Source organism: Dasypus novemcinctus, chromosome 3 (genome assembly GCF_030445035.2).
Source record: "Dasypus novemcinctus isolate mDasNov1 chromosome 3, mDasNov1.1.hap2, whole genome shotgun sequence".
In the NCBI taxonomy this organism is placed as follows: Eukaryota; Metazoa; Chordata; class Mammalia; order Cingulata; family Dasypodidae; genus Dasypus; species Dasypus novemcinctus.
The window spans coordinates 92,948,561-92,962,830 of NC_080675.1; the positions used below are offsets into that span (position 1 = coordinate 92,948,561).

At 49.3% G+C, this 14,270-nt stretch overlaps 2 protein-coding genes across 2 annotated transcripts; one reads left to right on the forward strand and one right to left on the reverse strand.

The window, feature by feature from the left end:
• Positions 1 to 3,124: 3,124 nt before the first annotated feature.
• PSMB11 (proteasome subunit beta 11) lies at positions 3,125 to 3,916 on the reverse strand. Its single transcript, XM_004474585.1, has one exon. The coding sequence runs from the start codon at positions 3,914 to 3,916 to the stop codon at positions 3,125 to 3,127; it is 792 nt and encodes a 263-aa protein (XP_004474642.1).
• Positions 3,917 to 7,564: 3,648 nt separating this feature from the next.
• PSMB5 (proteasome 20S subunit beta 5) lies at positions 7,565 to 13,938 on the forward strand. Its single transcript, XM_004474554.5, has 3 exons — positions 7,565 to 8,088; positions 8,779 to 9,085; positions 13,448 to 13,938. Exons 1-3 carry the CDS (start codon positions 7,891 to 7,893, stop codon positions 13,729 to 13,731), a joined length of 789 nt encoding a protein of 262 aa, XP_004474611.1. The 5' UTR covers positions 7,565 to 7,890; the 3' UTR covers positions 13,732 to 13,938.
• Positions 13,939 to 14,270: the final 332 nt, after the last annotated feature.

A 14,270-nucleotide genomic window follows, 5' to 3' on the forward strand; every position in this document is an offset into this window, starting at 1 on the left:
ATGGGGACTGCCAGCTTTTCCCAGTGTCCACTCCCTGAGGCAGGACTCCCACCAGTCACTGGGTCAGGACAAGTCTACCCTCTAGCATGGGGTGCTGGCAATCAGGGAAAGCAGCTTCAGCGGGAAGACGCCTTCTCTCACACCTCCCATGCCTGCTTGGCTAGTGCAGCTAGGCGGTGGGAGATCCAGGACCCTTGCTCCAGTGCTGGAGAGGAATTTACTCTGCTGAGGCTGGAACCCCAGACCCTTGACTAACCCAAGGGCCTGTGTGAGGACGAACCTCTAGCCCTGAGGGCCTGGGGAGAGAGTCAGGAGGCATTACCCCAAGCCAGGCAGCAGGGGGGCAAGGTCTTCCAGTTCGGGGCAGGAAGGGAAAGAGTTCTGCCCCTTTGGTGTCACCCTGATATCTGTACCAAACCTTCAGGGATAACTGAATAAGTGGAAAAACTGAGTCATGGGCTGAGGGCCACTCCTAGGTGGTAAGGAGTACATTTGGGTGAGAGCCTTTGTCTACTTTCCCAGACCTCCCTAACGCCCTCTTGAAGTCTTCTCATTAAATCTTGGGGAGTGGGAGACTGAGGGCATAGACCTCAGCAAGACCCTTGGGCTTATCTCTGGTCTCAAGCACCTCATCATCTGGAAGGACAGACCCTGTCAAAGGGAATGAAGGGACGCAGGAAAAGAGAGGGGAGAGACAGAGACAATGGGAGAAAGACACAAGAGAGGAGAGAAAAAAGTAGGCAGTCCCCCTCCCGTTCTTGCCCTGTCTTTCAGAGTTCAATTCCCCAGTTCAGGTTAGGGGAGGTGAAGGGGCAGAGAATGTCCTGGGGTAGTGAGCCTAAGCCGCAGTGCACAGCCATGCCCTTGGCCAGCCTGCAGGAGGCAGCCCAGGCCCCCGCCATGCTCCCTTCATGCTTTTTTACTCTCCCCAAGGACCTCAGGATGGGGTTGGGAGGTGGGGAAGAGGTGAACTGGTGGGGCGTGCCCTGTGCCCACCTCCTCTACACCCTCGAATATTTTCCCCAAAGAAGTAACAAGGCCTGGCATTCTCCCTGGATAAGGCTCAGCTTTCCCCATCCGGGTGCTGCTCGTGTTTCTCTTCCTGTCAGCTCCCACTGTCTGTCTCTGCACCAGGAACCACACTGACCTCCCCTGCCCCACCCACCTGCACATCCCCATCCGGCAAGCGGGCCAGCATCACTCACTCACACCTGGACACAGAACCCACACACATCTGTGGACATGAACGTACACCCTCTCACGCATGAGTCAATCCTGTGCCAAAGCTGCCTTCCCTGGCAGGCTCCCCGCCCCCACCAGGTGAGGGTGTCACAGGGCTTCCTGACCTCACGTACCGTTCCGAGTCCCTCACTCCCTCCCCAGAGGCTGGGGACTGGGCAAGGGGCCAAGAAGGGCTGCTGGGGAGGCCACAGGCCAGACTCCTCCACCCTGGCTGGGACTAGTTCTCTAGTGCTTTGGCCACCTTCCAGAGGCCCCCTTTGCGCACCACAATTTCCTCCCTGCTCTGTCTCCGACGCTTTACCTCCTGTAGCTCCATGACCTTTACTCCCTCCTCCCCTGTCATCCCTTGGGGTCAGAGTCGGAAGTATCCTCCTTCTGTCTGGCCAGCTCCTGCCTGAGGGAATTCTTAGCCTGGGGTGCCAGGTGAGGGCCCAGGGCTCTGCCTGGAGAAGGGGCAGGTGTGTCCACGAGGGAGCAAAAGTGGCTGTTATTAGAACTGAAACTTTAAGGGATAGGATGAGGGAAAAGAAGGTTCTGTGACCTGCAACGGTTCAAGGGCAGGCTCCATCCCCTAGGTCCCAGCATCCTTGTCCTTTCTCTCCTGTGGCCCAGAGGGGGGCTGGTCCCTCCTGGAGCTGTCAGCTTGGATCTCCAAGTCAGCGTTCACAGGGAGAGGATGTGCTAACCTGACAGTTCGCACTGGCACAACCACCTCCCTCCTTCCTTCATTCCCCAGAGGGAGCTGCAGTTAGTGGAGGGAGGCAAATTAAAGAAAGGAGGAGGAGAGGTCTGGCAGAGGCTGTGACAGGCCTGAAGGGCTAGAGAGCAAGGGTACGGCTGAAGAGGGAGCTTGTGGGGAGAAGGGCAGCCTCCCCAGGCTCCCCCTCCAGGCGCTGGGACTCCTCTGGGCTCCTGCATCCCTGGAGCTTGGCCCAGCTACTCTCTCCCTCCCCATCATTCCCCGGAAGCCTGCAGGGCTCTCAGCTGTGCCTGGGTGGGCAGAAAGGAAAGGCAGGGAAGGGGACCTGGGAGGACAAGCAGCGCCAGAAGAACACCGGCTCTGGGGAAGAAGGTGGGATTCAAACCTCATCTCTGCCAGTTACTAAGGGATCTTGGACAAGTTGCGTGATAACCTTGTGCCCTGTTTCCTCCTCAGCAAAGTGAGGATAAATAATATTTACCTCAAACGTGTCATGAGAACTGAATTCAGTAAAGGAGTAACAGCTATGGTCATTACAGATGTGATTGGGGTGAGACAGGGGAGGAGAGCAGGTGTGAGGAGAAGCCCGTTGCCACCCGCGGGATGTCCGTCACTGCACTGCACCCTGCTCCTCCCGACCTGCACCGCGCCCGCCTGGGCTACCATATTCATCTTGCTCAGAGGTGCTGCCCCTCTCCAAGGTGAGAAAGTGACCGGAAGAAAGAGATCAAGACTCTGAAAGTGAGATAGAGGGTCAAAGCAGAAAGAGCTCTTCTTGCAGGTGGGATGAGTTGGGAAAAAGCAGAGAAGAGAATGGCAAGAAAGAGGGTCCAGCACCTAGCATGGTGTCTGGCAGGCGGCAGGCACGCAGGAAGGATTTGCTGAAAGAAAGACTTGATGCTGTGAAGGAGGCTGGACCAATCTATTGGGCATCAATGGGAAGGTGTCGGACAGAGCCATCAAGAGGCAGAAGGGATGGAGACTTGGAAGGAATGAAGCCGGCAGCCCCCGGGCGCTGGAGCCACAGGAAGCGATGCCACTCCCGCGTGCCCGTGCCCTGGCCTCGGCCCTCCCCCTGGTCCCGCGCTTCTCACAGCGCCTCAGTCTCTGCTGGCATCCTAGAGTCCTGCTGGCACTTGCAGAGAGTTCTCCACCTTCCTCAGCTCCGTGGGGGTAGCAGACTCAGGACAGGGCCTTGCTGGCCTCCTCCTCGGGCTCCGGGGGCTCCTGCAGCTCTGCGTACAGTATGCAGGCATCGTTGCGTGACACGTACTCCCACCCACTTTCCCGTACGTGGAAAAGGTCCACAGAACCCCCTGAGTAGGCATCCCGGTGGGTGGCATGGGCCACGGCTCGGCGAGCCAGCACGTAGGCTTCCTGGGTGGTCATGTCATAGCGGTAGCCCCGGTCGAGCACGCCATAGGCATAGGGAGAGCCAGAGCCCACGGAGAAGATGTCCCCCTGCAGGCGGGTGCCGTCGCTGTAGACATAGAAGAGGGCAGGACCCGAGCGGTCCCAGCCACACAGGGCAGTGGCCACACACAGATCCAGCCCCCGGTAGCGGGACATCATGGCTGACAAGAGTTTGGCGGCACCGGCCACACTGGGCAGCTGACCCTCCCTCAGGGCCCGCAACCGCAGCTCCCGCTGTAGCACCCGGTACCAAGTGACGCAGTCGGCAGAGGTGCCAGAGGTGGTGCCCAGGAGGTGCTGGTGTACAGGGATGACCTTGTGAGAGGCCGGACAGGCCACGTAGTTACCGCAGGAGGAACGCGTGTCGGCAGCAGCAATGACCCCGTGGCGGAAGCGGAAGGCCAGTGTGGTGGTGCCGTGGGCCAGCTTGGGGCCGTGGATCTGCAGGAAGGCTTGCGGATCACAGCCCCGAGGCACGGCCCAGCCACCAGCCCGAGGCAGGTGAGGTGAAGGTCCCCGGGAGTCAGGCGCCTGCCAGTTACACACAGCTTGCAGAGCCATCCCTGGGGCTGAGTGAAGGCTGAAAGGAGCAGGGCAGGGATTTGTGAGCTGGGTCAGGTGGGAGAAGAGGGACGCCTGGGAGAAGCTGAGTTGCAGCCAGAACCAGCGAGGAAGGCATGTGATCTAATGCTTCACATCCCCTGAACCCCAAATCAGGCTTTGGGATTGGCGGGTGGAGGGTGACCAAAGGGCGATGGGATGAGGCCAGTGGAGCCTACAGCGCTGGGAAGACGCTGCCCTGTCAGTCAGTCCTTTACCTTCTGCTCCCTGTGAGGCATCTGAGAGTCCCCCGGGAGTCCCCTGTCTGTCATCCTCCACCCACCCAGAGTGGGGTGGGGGTGGGGGTGATAGCAAAGAAGAGCGGGCGGGCACAAGTGGAGGGAGGAGATCTGGGTTCCTCTTGCTTTTTCTGTGCGGGGCTTTGGCATACAAGGACAAATAAGGCCCCACCCCTGCCCTGAAAGAGCTCCAAGCCTAGGAGCAGGCAGTCAGAATAGAGTGCTGTGCACCCACCAAGGCAGGGGACCTTGATGTAAGGGACTCTCTTCAGAGGTATGGGACCAGGGAACAGAGAGGCTCAGCTCATACTTTCAACTCAAGAACCAAATGGGGAAAGAGAAATGGACTGAGACAAGGACAAAAGAGAAGAGAGCCAGAGAGCCTTGCCTGGGGGGCGGGGAGGGGGCGCTGCGAAGAGGCTCAAATACCTTTCGGAAAGGGAGCTTACTAAGGGGTGAGAGTGAAAGGAAACTTGTAACTGGAGCTCTCTTCCTCCTGTTTTGGGGAATTCACCCCAGGAAGGATGATGTCCTTCTGTCTGTATCCAAAGACAGCGTTCCTGACAGTTCTCTGGTGGGACAGCTCCTCAGACTGGTGTTAAAATCCTGAGGATACAGCTGAAAGCATCAGGTGGCACTATATCTCCTGGTCTTCCTTCTGTCCAATAGTTCACAATTGTAAGAGAGTGGTTTGTAGTCTCAGGGCAGAAGAAAAAATTAACCTTGACTCCATAACTTAGAGGATAAGTCTTAGACTAGCCAGGGCACTTACAGTGCCAGGGATGGGGTTGGTAGACCCTGACAGGGAGTTCAGATGGACTGACAAAGTGATAGGCTGCAATTTCTAGCACTTATGGATTGTGTTTTACTAAAAGTTTCAGCTCAAGGGGAGGCTGTGAGAATGGGTTTACCCAAAGAACCAGAACCACACACAAAGGAAAGAGTCTGGACCCTGCAGACATCATGGTGGTGGTGTTTCCTGCAGTCTCGGTACTAAGGGTGAGAGTCAACATGTCACAGGAAGGCGAGGGAAACCAGGACAGCATGCTGAGGTCCACAGTCCTTCTCCCTTCCTTTGGGTAGGACCGTGTGGGAAACCTGCTGAAGAGGTAAGTCTCCTTCTTCTAAAGAACTTTCTAGAGACTAAATCTTAGACTCTTCGTATAAATGTGTGTGTGTGTGGATTACCATCTCCTCCCCACCCACTTCAGGCCATTGTCAAGTCAGGTCTAGACAGCTAAATAGCCTCCTAATTGGCTACCCTCCAGTCCCTTACCCTCTGATGTATTTTCCACAGGGACATATTTTCCTAAAGTACCACTCAAATCCCAAGTCTCTTCTGCTTACAAAACCTTCAAGGGCTACAAGATCAAATCCAAACCACCTCCCCCGTTCCAGGCTGGCATTTAAGGCCCATTACAGTATAATCCAAGTCCATCCGCCACAACCTCTTTCTCGCTATTCTTAACACATCTCCCACCTCCTCGTTCACCTATTTGAATCCTATCCTTCAGGGTTTGGCTTAAGTCCACATATTCTGAAAAGCCCTTCTAGCTACAGGCTGAGAGAGGAAAGACTGTGGGTTTAAGGAGTGATGGGACGCAAGTGATATTTAAGGAAATAAATCCAGACTCCCTTGGCAAAGCTTTCCTGGCCCCTCATCTCACCCTAACCTATACTAACCACCTTTCCCACTTCTGATCTGTAGCACTTCTTATTTTTATCTCTCGTTTGTGAGGTCCTCATGAGTAGGGGCCTTGAAACAGAGAACTAATATAAAGTAAGTTGGGGACAGGTTATGGAGGGCCTTGAATTCCATTCTGAGAAATTAAAACTTTACAGAAAATTTTTAAGCAGGCCAGTAGCAAGATCAAGATGATGCTTTAGGAAAATCAATCTGGTGCTCTGCAGGATGGATGGAAGAGTGAGAGTTTAGACCCAGAAAACTGGTTAGAAGAAAATTTCAGTAATTCAGGAGTGAGGAGATAAGAAGCTGAAGGTGGTGTTAGTTGCAATGGAAAAAGAAAGTGAGAAACATTGCAGAGGAAGAATCAACAGGACTTGGCAACTTACTGGATATGGGGGGAAAGAAGGGAAATTGTCAAAGATGAGCCAGGGTTTTGAGCCTCTGTGATGAAAAGAAAAGTGTTATTATTCTTTCATTTATTCATTGGGCAAACAAGTATTAAGCACAGAGTGGGGAACAGAGATGAATAGCAGAGAAATACCTGTCTTTAAAAACTCACAATCCAATAGGAGAAGATAAATGTACACTTATAATCAGGCAAAATGTGAAAAGTGCCTTAAGAGAGGTTTAAATGCTTTTGGCGGCAGAGTAAAAGAACCACTCACAGAAGTCAGAAGGGGTACTGATTGGATTATTGTAGGGTGGTTGCAGAATAATAGGTGTTTGATAAACAGAGGGACCTGCATTTCTTACATCATCCAAGTATGAAACACAGAGAAAGATCTTCTGCTTCATTACATGGCTGGGTTTAAGAAAGGGCTGCCAAATTCAATATAAAAAATACAACACATGCAGCCTCTACTGGAATGGGCAGAAGTGGGGGGTGCTAGGCTGAGCATCAGAGGAAAGTGAAAATTTAGATGTTGATGGATGTTGTTGCTGAAATCCAACAAAGGAGACCAGACACTGACTTTGTAGAACTATAAAGCAGAGGCAACATTTTATATCCATCCCCACTTTTTTGCTCCCTTATGGTTCCCAAAGGGGTTGAAAAATAAAGGTGGGTGGAGGGAGAGGGAGACAATGAAATATAGCGCATGCCTGAATAAAGAGCTCATTTTAGCAAGCTTAAGTTAAAGAATCTCTTGTTACATCTTTATGGAGTCTCAGAACTCTCCTCTAGGCTTTGAGATGCTGAATTACTACTGGCTCAATGTTTCAAGTGCTGAACTGGGGAACTAGTTTGTGGATTAACTGGGTCCTTTACTTTTCCATCTTTATTCTTCTGTCTCCTTTTGGGCAATTTACTACTTACTGGAATTCCCAACAGAGAATATTAAATCTTAAGAATTGGTTACTGTTTAAAAAAAAGGGTGCTGTGGCGACTGATGCTAACAAATAAGAGGCGCAGCACTTCCAAACGTTTTATTTTGTTGGCTTTTGTTGTTTTTACCGCAAACTACCGTGGCTTAACTAATTTCACAGGAAAACGTCCTCAGTATATATCATTATTTTACCCAGGATAAGAGATGCCCTTAAACAAAATGATAACCTCAGTCGCCTCAATAGAGTGCTGAAGCTGTACAGATGTACAGTGTTGCTTGGACACCGGGTTGGGCGTGGGCGTGGGCGCGGAGCCCGGGCGGGGCGAGGGCTGGGAGCAGGTAGGACTCATTTTTAACCAGTCACGCCCTTCTCAAAGATGGCCGGCCTCACATCCTTCGCGCAACATGGATTTACTTGAAGTTAACTTGAGCCACTGCTACTTGGATGACCAAAGTCAAGATGGCAGTCACATAGTTTTAGAATTCAAAGGTAGTGAAGCCACTTACTTTTCTTTCCTTGGTCAAAATGGTCACTTGCGTCAGGCTCCTGTTTTTGGAGGCGTGGCTGCCAGGAGTCAAAATGGCTCCTTGATGGTAAAGAGTAAATAGGCAGTGAAGCTGCGACGGCGAGGTGCTCCTTTTCCTAGGCCTCTTCGGCCTTACTTCCGTTTGCCCTCACTAGACATGGCGCTGGCCAGCGTGTTGGAGAGGCCGCTCTCTGTGAATCGGCACGGATATTTCGGATTTGGGGGTCGCGCGGATCTGCTGGATCTGGGTCCAGGGAGTCCCAGTGATGGCATGAGTCTGGCCGCGCCGAACTTGGACGTCTCAGAGGAGCCGGGAATCGAAATGCTTCATGGAACCACCACCCTGGCCTTCAAGGTGCAGATCCAGCCGCCGCGCCGGGCTGAATCCCGCGCGCCGGTGCCCGCGGGCGTCCCAGCCGTACTGGTTTCGCTGTCTCACTGCCCTGGCAGGCCTCGGTCCCCTCTGTGACCGGAGAGGGGGGCGGTGGGGCAGCGGGTAAGTGGGGAAAGGCGCCCTAGGCTGCCGGGGTTGCTTCCTAGGTCCTAGGTTGTTCCTGTCTAGGAATTCCCAACCGGGAAAGGGGAGACCGCCGCAGCAGTGAACATTGGTAAAGGGAAAGCTGTTGAAAACATTCTTTTTGGAAACTGGGCAGCCCCTGGAGGCGAAACTAGCCAGAACGCTGCATCTTGAGGGGGAAACAGTGTCATGAAGTCAAGGGAACGCTGGTCTAGTAGCCAAGCAATTGGGTTTCCTGGCTGAGCTCTCCATTAACTAGCCCTACAATTTGAGGCAAGTCATTCGCTGTCATTGCACCTGTCTCATCTGTAAAACAAAAATTAAAATAGTGGTTATGTCTATAGAGATATTATGCCCAAGCAACTGATGTGACGCCCTAGTGATACTAATGTGTAGGAATATATGTTGTGAAGTATAAAAACACCAGAGAAAGATGTGCTGGGTTTGCGTTGGTGCACAAAGAAGTGTAAGGAAGATGTGTTTGTGGTCTGACATGGCCTGCTTTGTGTTTTCCTTTGATCTTAACAGTTTCGTCATGGAGTCATTGTTGCAGTGGACTCCCGGGCCACAGCGGGTGCCTACATTGCCTCCCAGACCGTGAAGAAGGTGATAGAAATCAACCCCTACCTCCTGGGCACCATGGCTGGAGGTGCAGCAGATTGCAGCTTCTGGGAGCGACTGTTGGCCCGGCAGTGTCGAATCTACGAGCTGCGAAACAAGGAACGCATTTCCGTAGCAGCTGCTTCCAAGCTACTTGCTAACATGGTGTATCAGTATAAAGGCATGGGGCTGTCGATGGGCACCATGATCTGTGGCTGGGATAAAAGAGGTCCTGGTGAGTTAAGCTGCAACTACGTGGCCCTTTGGTGACTTTGTGAGCCAATGCTGAGAGTGATTAGGTTCCTAGCCGTTCTTCTCTTTGTTCAAGGAAGGCACCATAGTTTAGGAAAGAGTATGAGGTTAGACCAGCTGTGTCATTGACTAGATACATGACCTTTGGCAGATTTCTTACTTAATCAGCCTTTCATGCACTGTTGTGTTGGTTAAGTGAAGTGCCTGGCAAATTTATCCTCTCTCCCATAAAAGGAGATCTTCAAAGTTGCAATTTAAGAATTGAATTGGATAATATAAATGTAAAAAGTCTAGCCAGGGGAGTGGATGTAGCTCAGTGTTTGGCACCTGCTTCACATGTTCAAGGTCCCAGGTTCAATCCCTGGTACCTCCTTAAAAAAAAAAACAAAAAAAACTCTAGCCAGTGCTAGAGCCACATATAATTTCACATTTTCTACAGGGCACATTAAAAAAGTAAAAAACAGGTGAAATTAATTTTAATGATTCATTTAATCTAGAATATCAAAAATTGTATAATGTCAACATGTGACACTAGCCCCATTTCAGATGCTTAATATATACAGCTCATGCGTACTAAATTGAAAAGTGAAGCTCTAATATATAGTATTACATGTTACCCAAAGGTAGTTGTTCTGTTTTCCTTCATAGAGTCTGGCCTAGAAGGGGACTTTCTGACTGATGTCATTCCTTTCCTTGCTTGATATAATCACCTTAGGTTCTGTTTTGTCATCGTTGACTTGAAGTTCCCTAGCTTCTTTTCCTTTCAGGTATTTAAAAATTTGTCAGAGGAACGGGTATAGCTCAGTGTTTGAGCACCTGCATTCATGTACCTGTTTATAAATGCCCAGTTATCCTGTGGAGTGCCTATAGGATACCTACCACTTTTCCACATGCATTGGAGTGAAAATAGGAAGGGATATAAGAGAATCAATTCGCTACTTAATGGACGATGCATGACAAGATTGAAAACTGGATGTGAGAAAGGAGCTTGGTTGTTGGTTTAGAAATCTAGACACTCTTTTCTCTGAAAGGTGTGAAAGAACAGTTCCATACATCTTGATCCAGAGAACCATTTTGGAAATGTTGCTTCAGAAAACACAAACCAGTATACCTTTAGCTTTGGATTTAGTACAGAGTGCACAGAGACTGACTAGCAAGGCAAATTCAGGAAGCCAGGGCATAACCTAATTTGTGCCTTCTTCAAAAAGCCTTCCCGACTAATGCCATCCCTTTCAGTAAAAGTCAGCCCCTTGCCTTAAGAAGCAAACTGAGAGAGGATCACAGATACACAGACTACTTAATCTAAGACTGAGATAAATACCAGTTTAAAAAGAATCAATAAAATACTGAAAGAGTTTTGAGGAGGGGAGATTACTTCTGATGGGAGGAATTAGGGAAGATTTCATGGATAGTAGGTAGCAGTCCTAGATGTGAAAATAGGGGAAAGGAAACAATGAGCAAAGGAAGGGGAGAAAGAAGAATTTTATATATATATATTTTTTCCTCTTGGTAGTGGGATTGTAGCTGGAGGTCTAGTTCATTTAGAACTAAAGTATATGAAGGGAAGTAGTGAGAAAAAAAAAGTAAATTGGAACTAGATGGTGAACCAGCTGGGGAAGGTGGCAGTGGAACTGAGGAAGAGCTAGAGAAGGAACTGGGGCAGACATTAGAATCATCTGAACCTGAAAGCCCAATAAGAGTGGTAGAGCACAGCCAGGTTTGCATTAGAATCACCTGAAGAACTTAAAAAAAAAAACAATCTCCAAGCTTGTCCCGTTCCCCCCCACCCCCCCCCAACACACATACAGCAGTTAAAATAGAATGCCCCCTGTAAGGCCTGGGCACTTTCTAAAAAGCTTTCTTAGGTGATGCTGATTCCTGGTGAGGGTTGAGAACTTCTGAAGAAAGAAAAAGATCAGTGATGCATTGGCCAAATTTGAGAACACAGGAGGAAGTGAGGGTTAGTGGGTGCACAAGAGAGATGAACTTGTTAGGTAATGGAGAACCCCTGGAAGTATTTGAGGATGGGATTCAGGTTTAGGGATTTTTAATCTGAACTTGGTGAAAAGGATCCAGTTGGGGTGGTCTCAGCAGTTGGAATTGATTTAAAAAAAATTTTTTTAAAGATTTATTTATTTATTTCTCTCCCCTTCCTCCCCACCCCGGTTGTTCTCTGTGTCTATTTGCTGCGTCTTCTTTGTCCACTTCTGTTGTCATCAGCGGCACGGGAATCTGTGTTTCTTTTCGCTGCATCATCATGTTGTGTCAGCTCTGCGTGTGTGCGGTGCCATTCCTGGGCAGGCTGCACTTTCTTTCGCGCTGGGCAGCTTTCTTTCGGGGGCGCACTTCTTGCGCGTAGGGCTCCCCTACGCGGGGACACCCCTGCGTGGCAGGGCACTCCTTGCGCACATCAGCACTGTGCGTGGGCCAGCTCCACACAGGTCAAGGAGGCCCGGGGTTTGAACCACGGATCTCCCATGTGGGAGACAGACACCCTAACCACTGGGCCAAGTCTGCCACCTTGATAAAAATTTTATGAAACTTCTTTTTCTGAATTTTCATGACCGTTATAGTCTATTTGAGAGGTTGACAAACTTGTAATTTGTAAAAAGTGAAAATATTTTGGGCTTGCAGGCTGTATGGTTTTGAGGTTTTTGTTTTGTTTTTTTTTTTCAGTTTTTTCCCCCTCTCTGAGATGACTCCCTAGTCTGCTTGTTGTCTTTTGTGTTTGTTTGTTGTTTGTTATTGTTTGTTTTTGTTTTTTGCTCTTTTTCTGCTTATTGTCTGTTTGTTTCTTGTTTAGGAGGCACCAAGAACTGAACCTGGGACCTCCCACATGGGAGGTGGTTGCCCAACTGCCTGAGCCGCATCTGCTCCCAGGCCATGTTTTCTTTTGGGGGGGCGGGGCATATGGTTTTTGTCACCACTGCTTTACTCTGCACAAAAGCAGCCGTAGACAATACATAAGTGAATGGATGTACCTATATTCTAACAAATTTTATTTACAAAAAAATAAACAGTTGGCTTGGGCTAACACCTGATGTATAGCAATATTGTCCAATAGAAATAGAATATAAACTATGTATGTAATTTTAAATTTTATAGTAGCTACATTTTCAAAAATCATGAAAGGAGAAATTAACTTTAGTAATATATGTAACTCACTATATCCAAAATATTATTTCAACCCATGCCAGGTTCATTTCAAATGCTCAGTAGCCACATGTGTCTAATGGTTATCATATTGGACAATGTAGGTCTTTTCAGTTTGATTTAGAACTCTAGGCTTTATTCTCTTATTGTTGGGTGTATATATTGACCCCCAGATAAACTAAGGGCTCGGATCATATTTTTCGTTTTTAGTGTTTTTTTGAGGTACCAGGGCCAGGGATTGAACCCATGACCTGGTGTGTGGGAAGCTGCACTCAACCACTGAGCCGCTTTGGTTTTTTCATTTGTTTTGCTTGTTTGTCTTTTCAAGGAGGCACCAGGAACTGAATCCAGGACCTTCCATGTATGAAGCAGTTGATCAACTGCATGAGCCAGATCCCCTCCCCTAGGATTATGAGTTTTTTTTTAAATTAAAGATTTATTTTATTTATTTCTCACCACCCCCTCATTGTTTGCACTTGGTGTGTCTGTCTTCCTTGTTTAGAGGCACCAGGATCCAAACCTGGGACCTCCAGTGTGGGAGGGGTACCTAATCACTTGAGCCACCTAAGTTCCCTGCTTTGTTGTGTCTCTCATTATGTTTCTTTCTTCTTGTGTCTCTTGTTGCATCAGCTTGCCATGCCTGCCCGTTGCACCAGTTTGCTGTCTTGCTTGTCGTCTTTAAGAGGTACCGGGAAACTCCACTCCCTGCTTTCTTGTGTCTCTCATGTTTTTCTTCTTGTGTCTCTTGTTGTGTCAGCTTGCCATGCTTACCAATGTGCCAACTCGCTGTCTTCTCTAGAAGCTTTCTGCCCAGGAGGCTAAGAGCAGGAGGTCCCAAACCAGGGACCTCCCATGTGGTAGGCGGGAGCTCAATTGCTTGAGCCATATCCCCTCCCCCCTAGGATTACATTTTAAACATTATCTCCCATGGTACCTAGTTCTGGGCTTAAAATCTATGTCATTTGGATTGTACTTGCTTTTTCATTGTACTGAATTGGTTGGGGATTTGTTGTAAAATTCTGGAGTCTTAATTTTTTTTTTTTAATGTAATTCTACAGAGGTTCTATTTTCCTATATTTGTGTTGGTCTCCCCTGGGTTTCAAGAGAGATGGAGAATGACTGCCTTAGACGATGAATCAAATGGCAAAAGATGGTGATCTTTTTTCTCCTGCTAACTGATCTCTCTTTCCAGGCCTCTACTATGTGGACAGTGAAGGGAACCGGATCTCGGGGACCACCTTCTCTGTAGGTTCTGGCTCTGTGTATGCCTATGGCGTCATGGATCGGGGCTACACCTATGACCTGGAAGTGGAAGAGGCCTATGATCTGGCCCGTCGAGCCATCTACCAAGCCACCTACAGAGATGCCTACTCAGGAGGTGTGGTCAACCTCTACCATGTCCGGGAAGATGGCTGGATCCGAGTCTCCAGTGACAATGTAGCTGATCTACATGACAAGTATCAGTCTACCCCCTGAAGGAGGGTGGATGTGGCTACTTGCATTTCTTGCAGTCATTGTCATTGGTAATATGGGTACAGCACCCCATCTTTTAATGGAGGGGTCCCTCATTGTGTTCATATTTTGACTCTTAAACATTCACCTTTATCAGTTGTTAATAAGCTGCTGTAGAGGTGACTATTTGTTTCACTTTCTTTGCTGTTAATATTACACTACTCAACCTGAGTCTGTGTAGCGTCTTTTTTTTTTTTATTTTAAAGATTTATTTTGTTTGTTTATTTAATTCCCCTCCCCTCCCCCGGTTGTCTGTTTTCTGTGTCTTTTTGCTGCGTCTTGTTTCTTTGTCCGCTTCTGTTGTCGTCAGCGGCACGGGAAGTGTGGGCGGCGCCATTCCTCGACAGGCTGCTTCCTCCTTCGCGCTGGGCGGCTCTCCTTATGGGTGCACTCCTTGCGCGTGGGGCTCCACCACGCGGGGGACACCCGTGTGGCACGGCACTCCTTGCGCGCATCAGCACTGCGCATGGGCCAGCTCCACACGGGTCAAGGAGGCCCGGGTT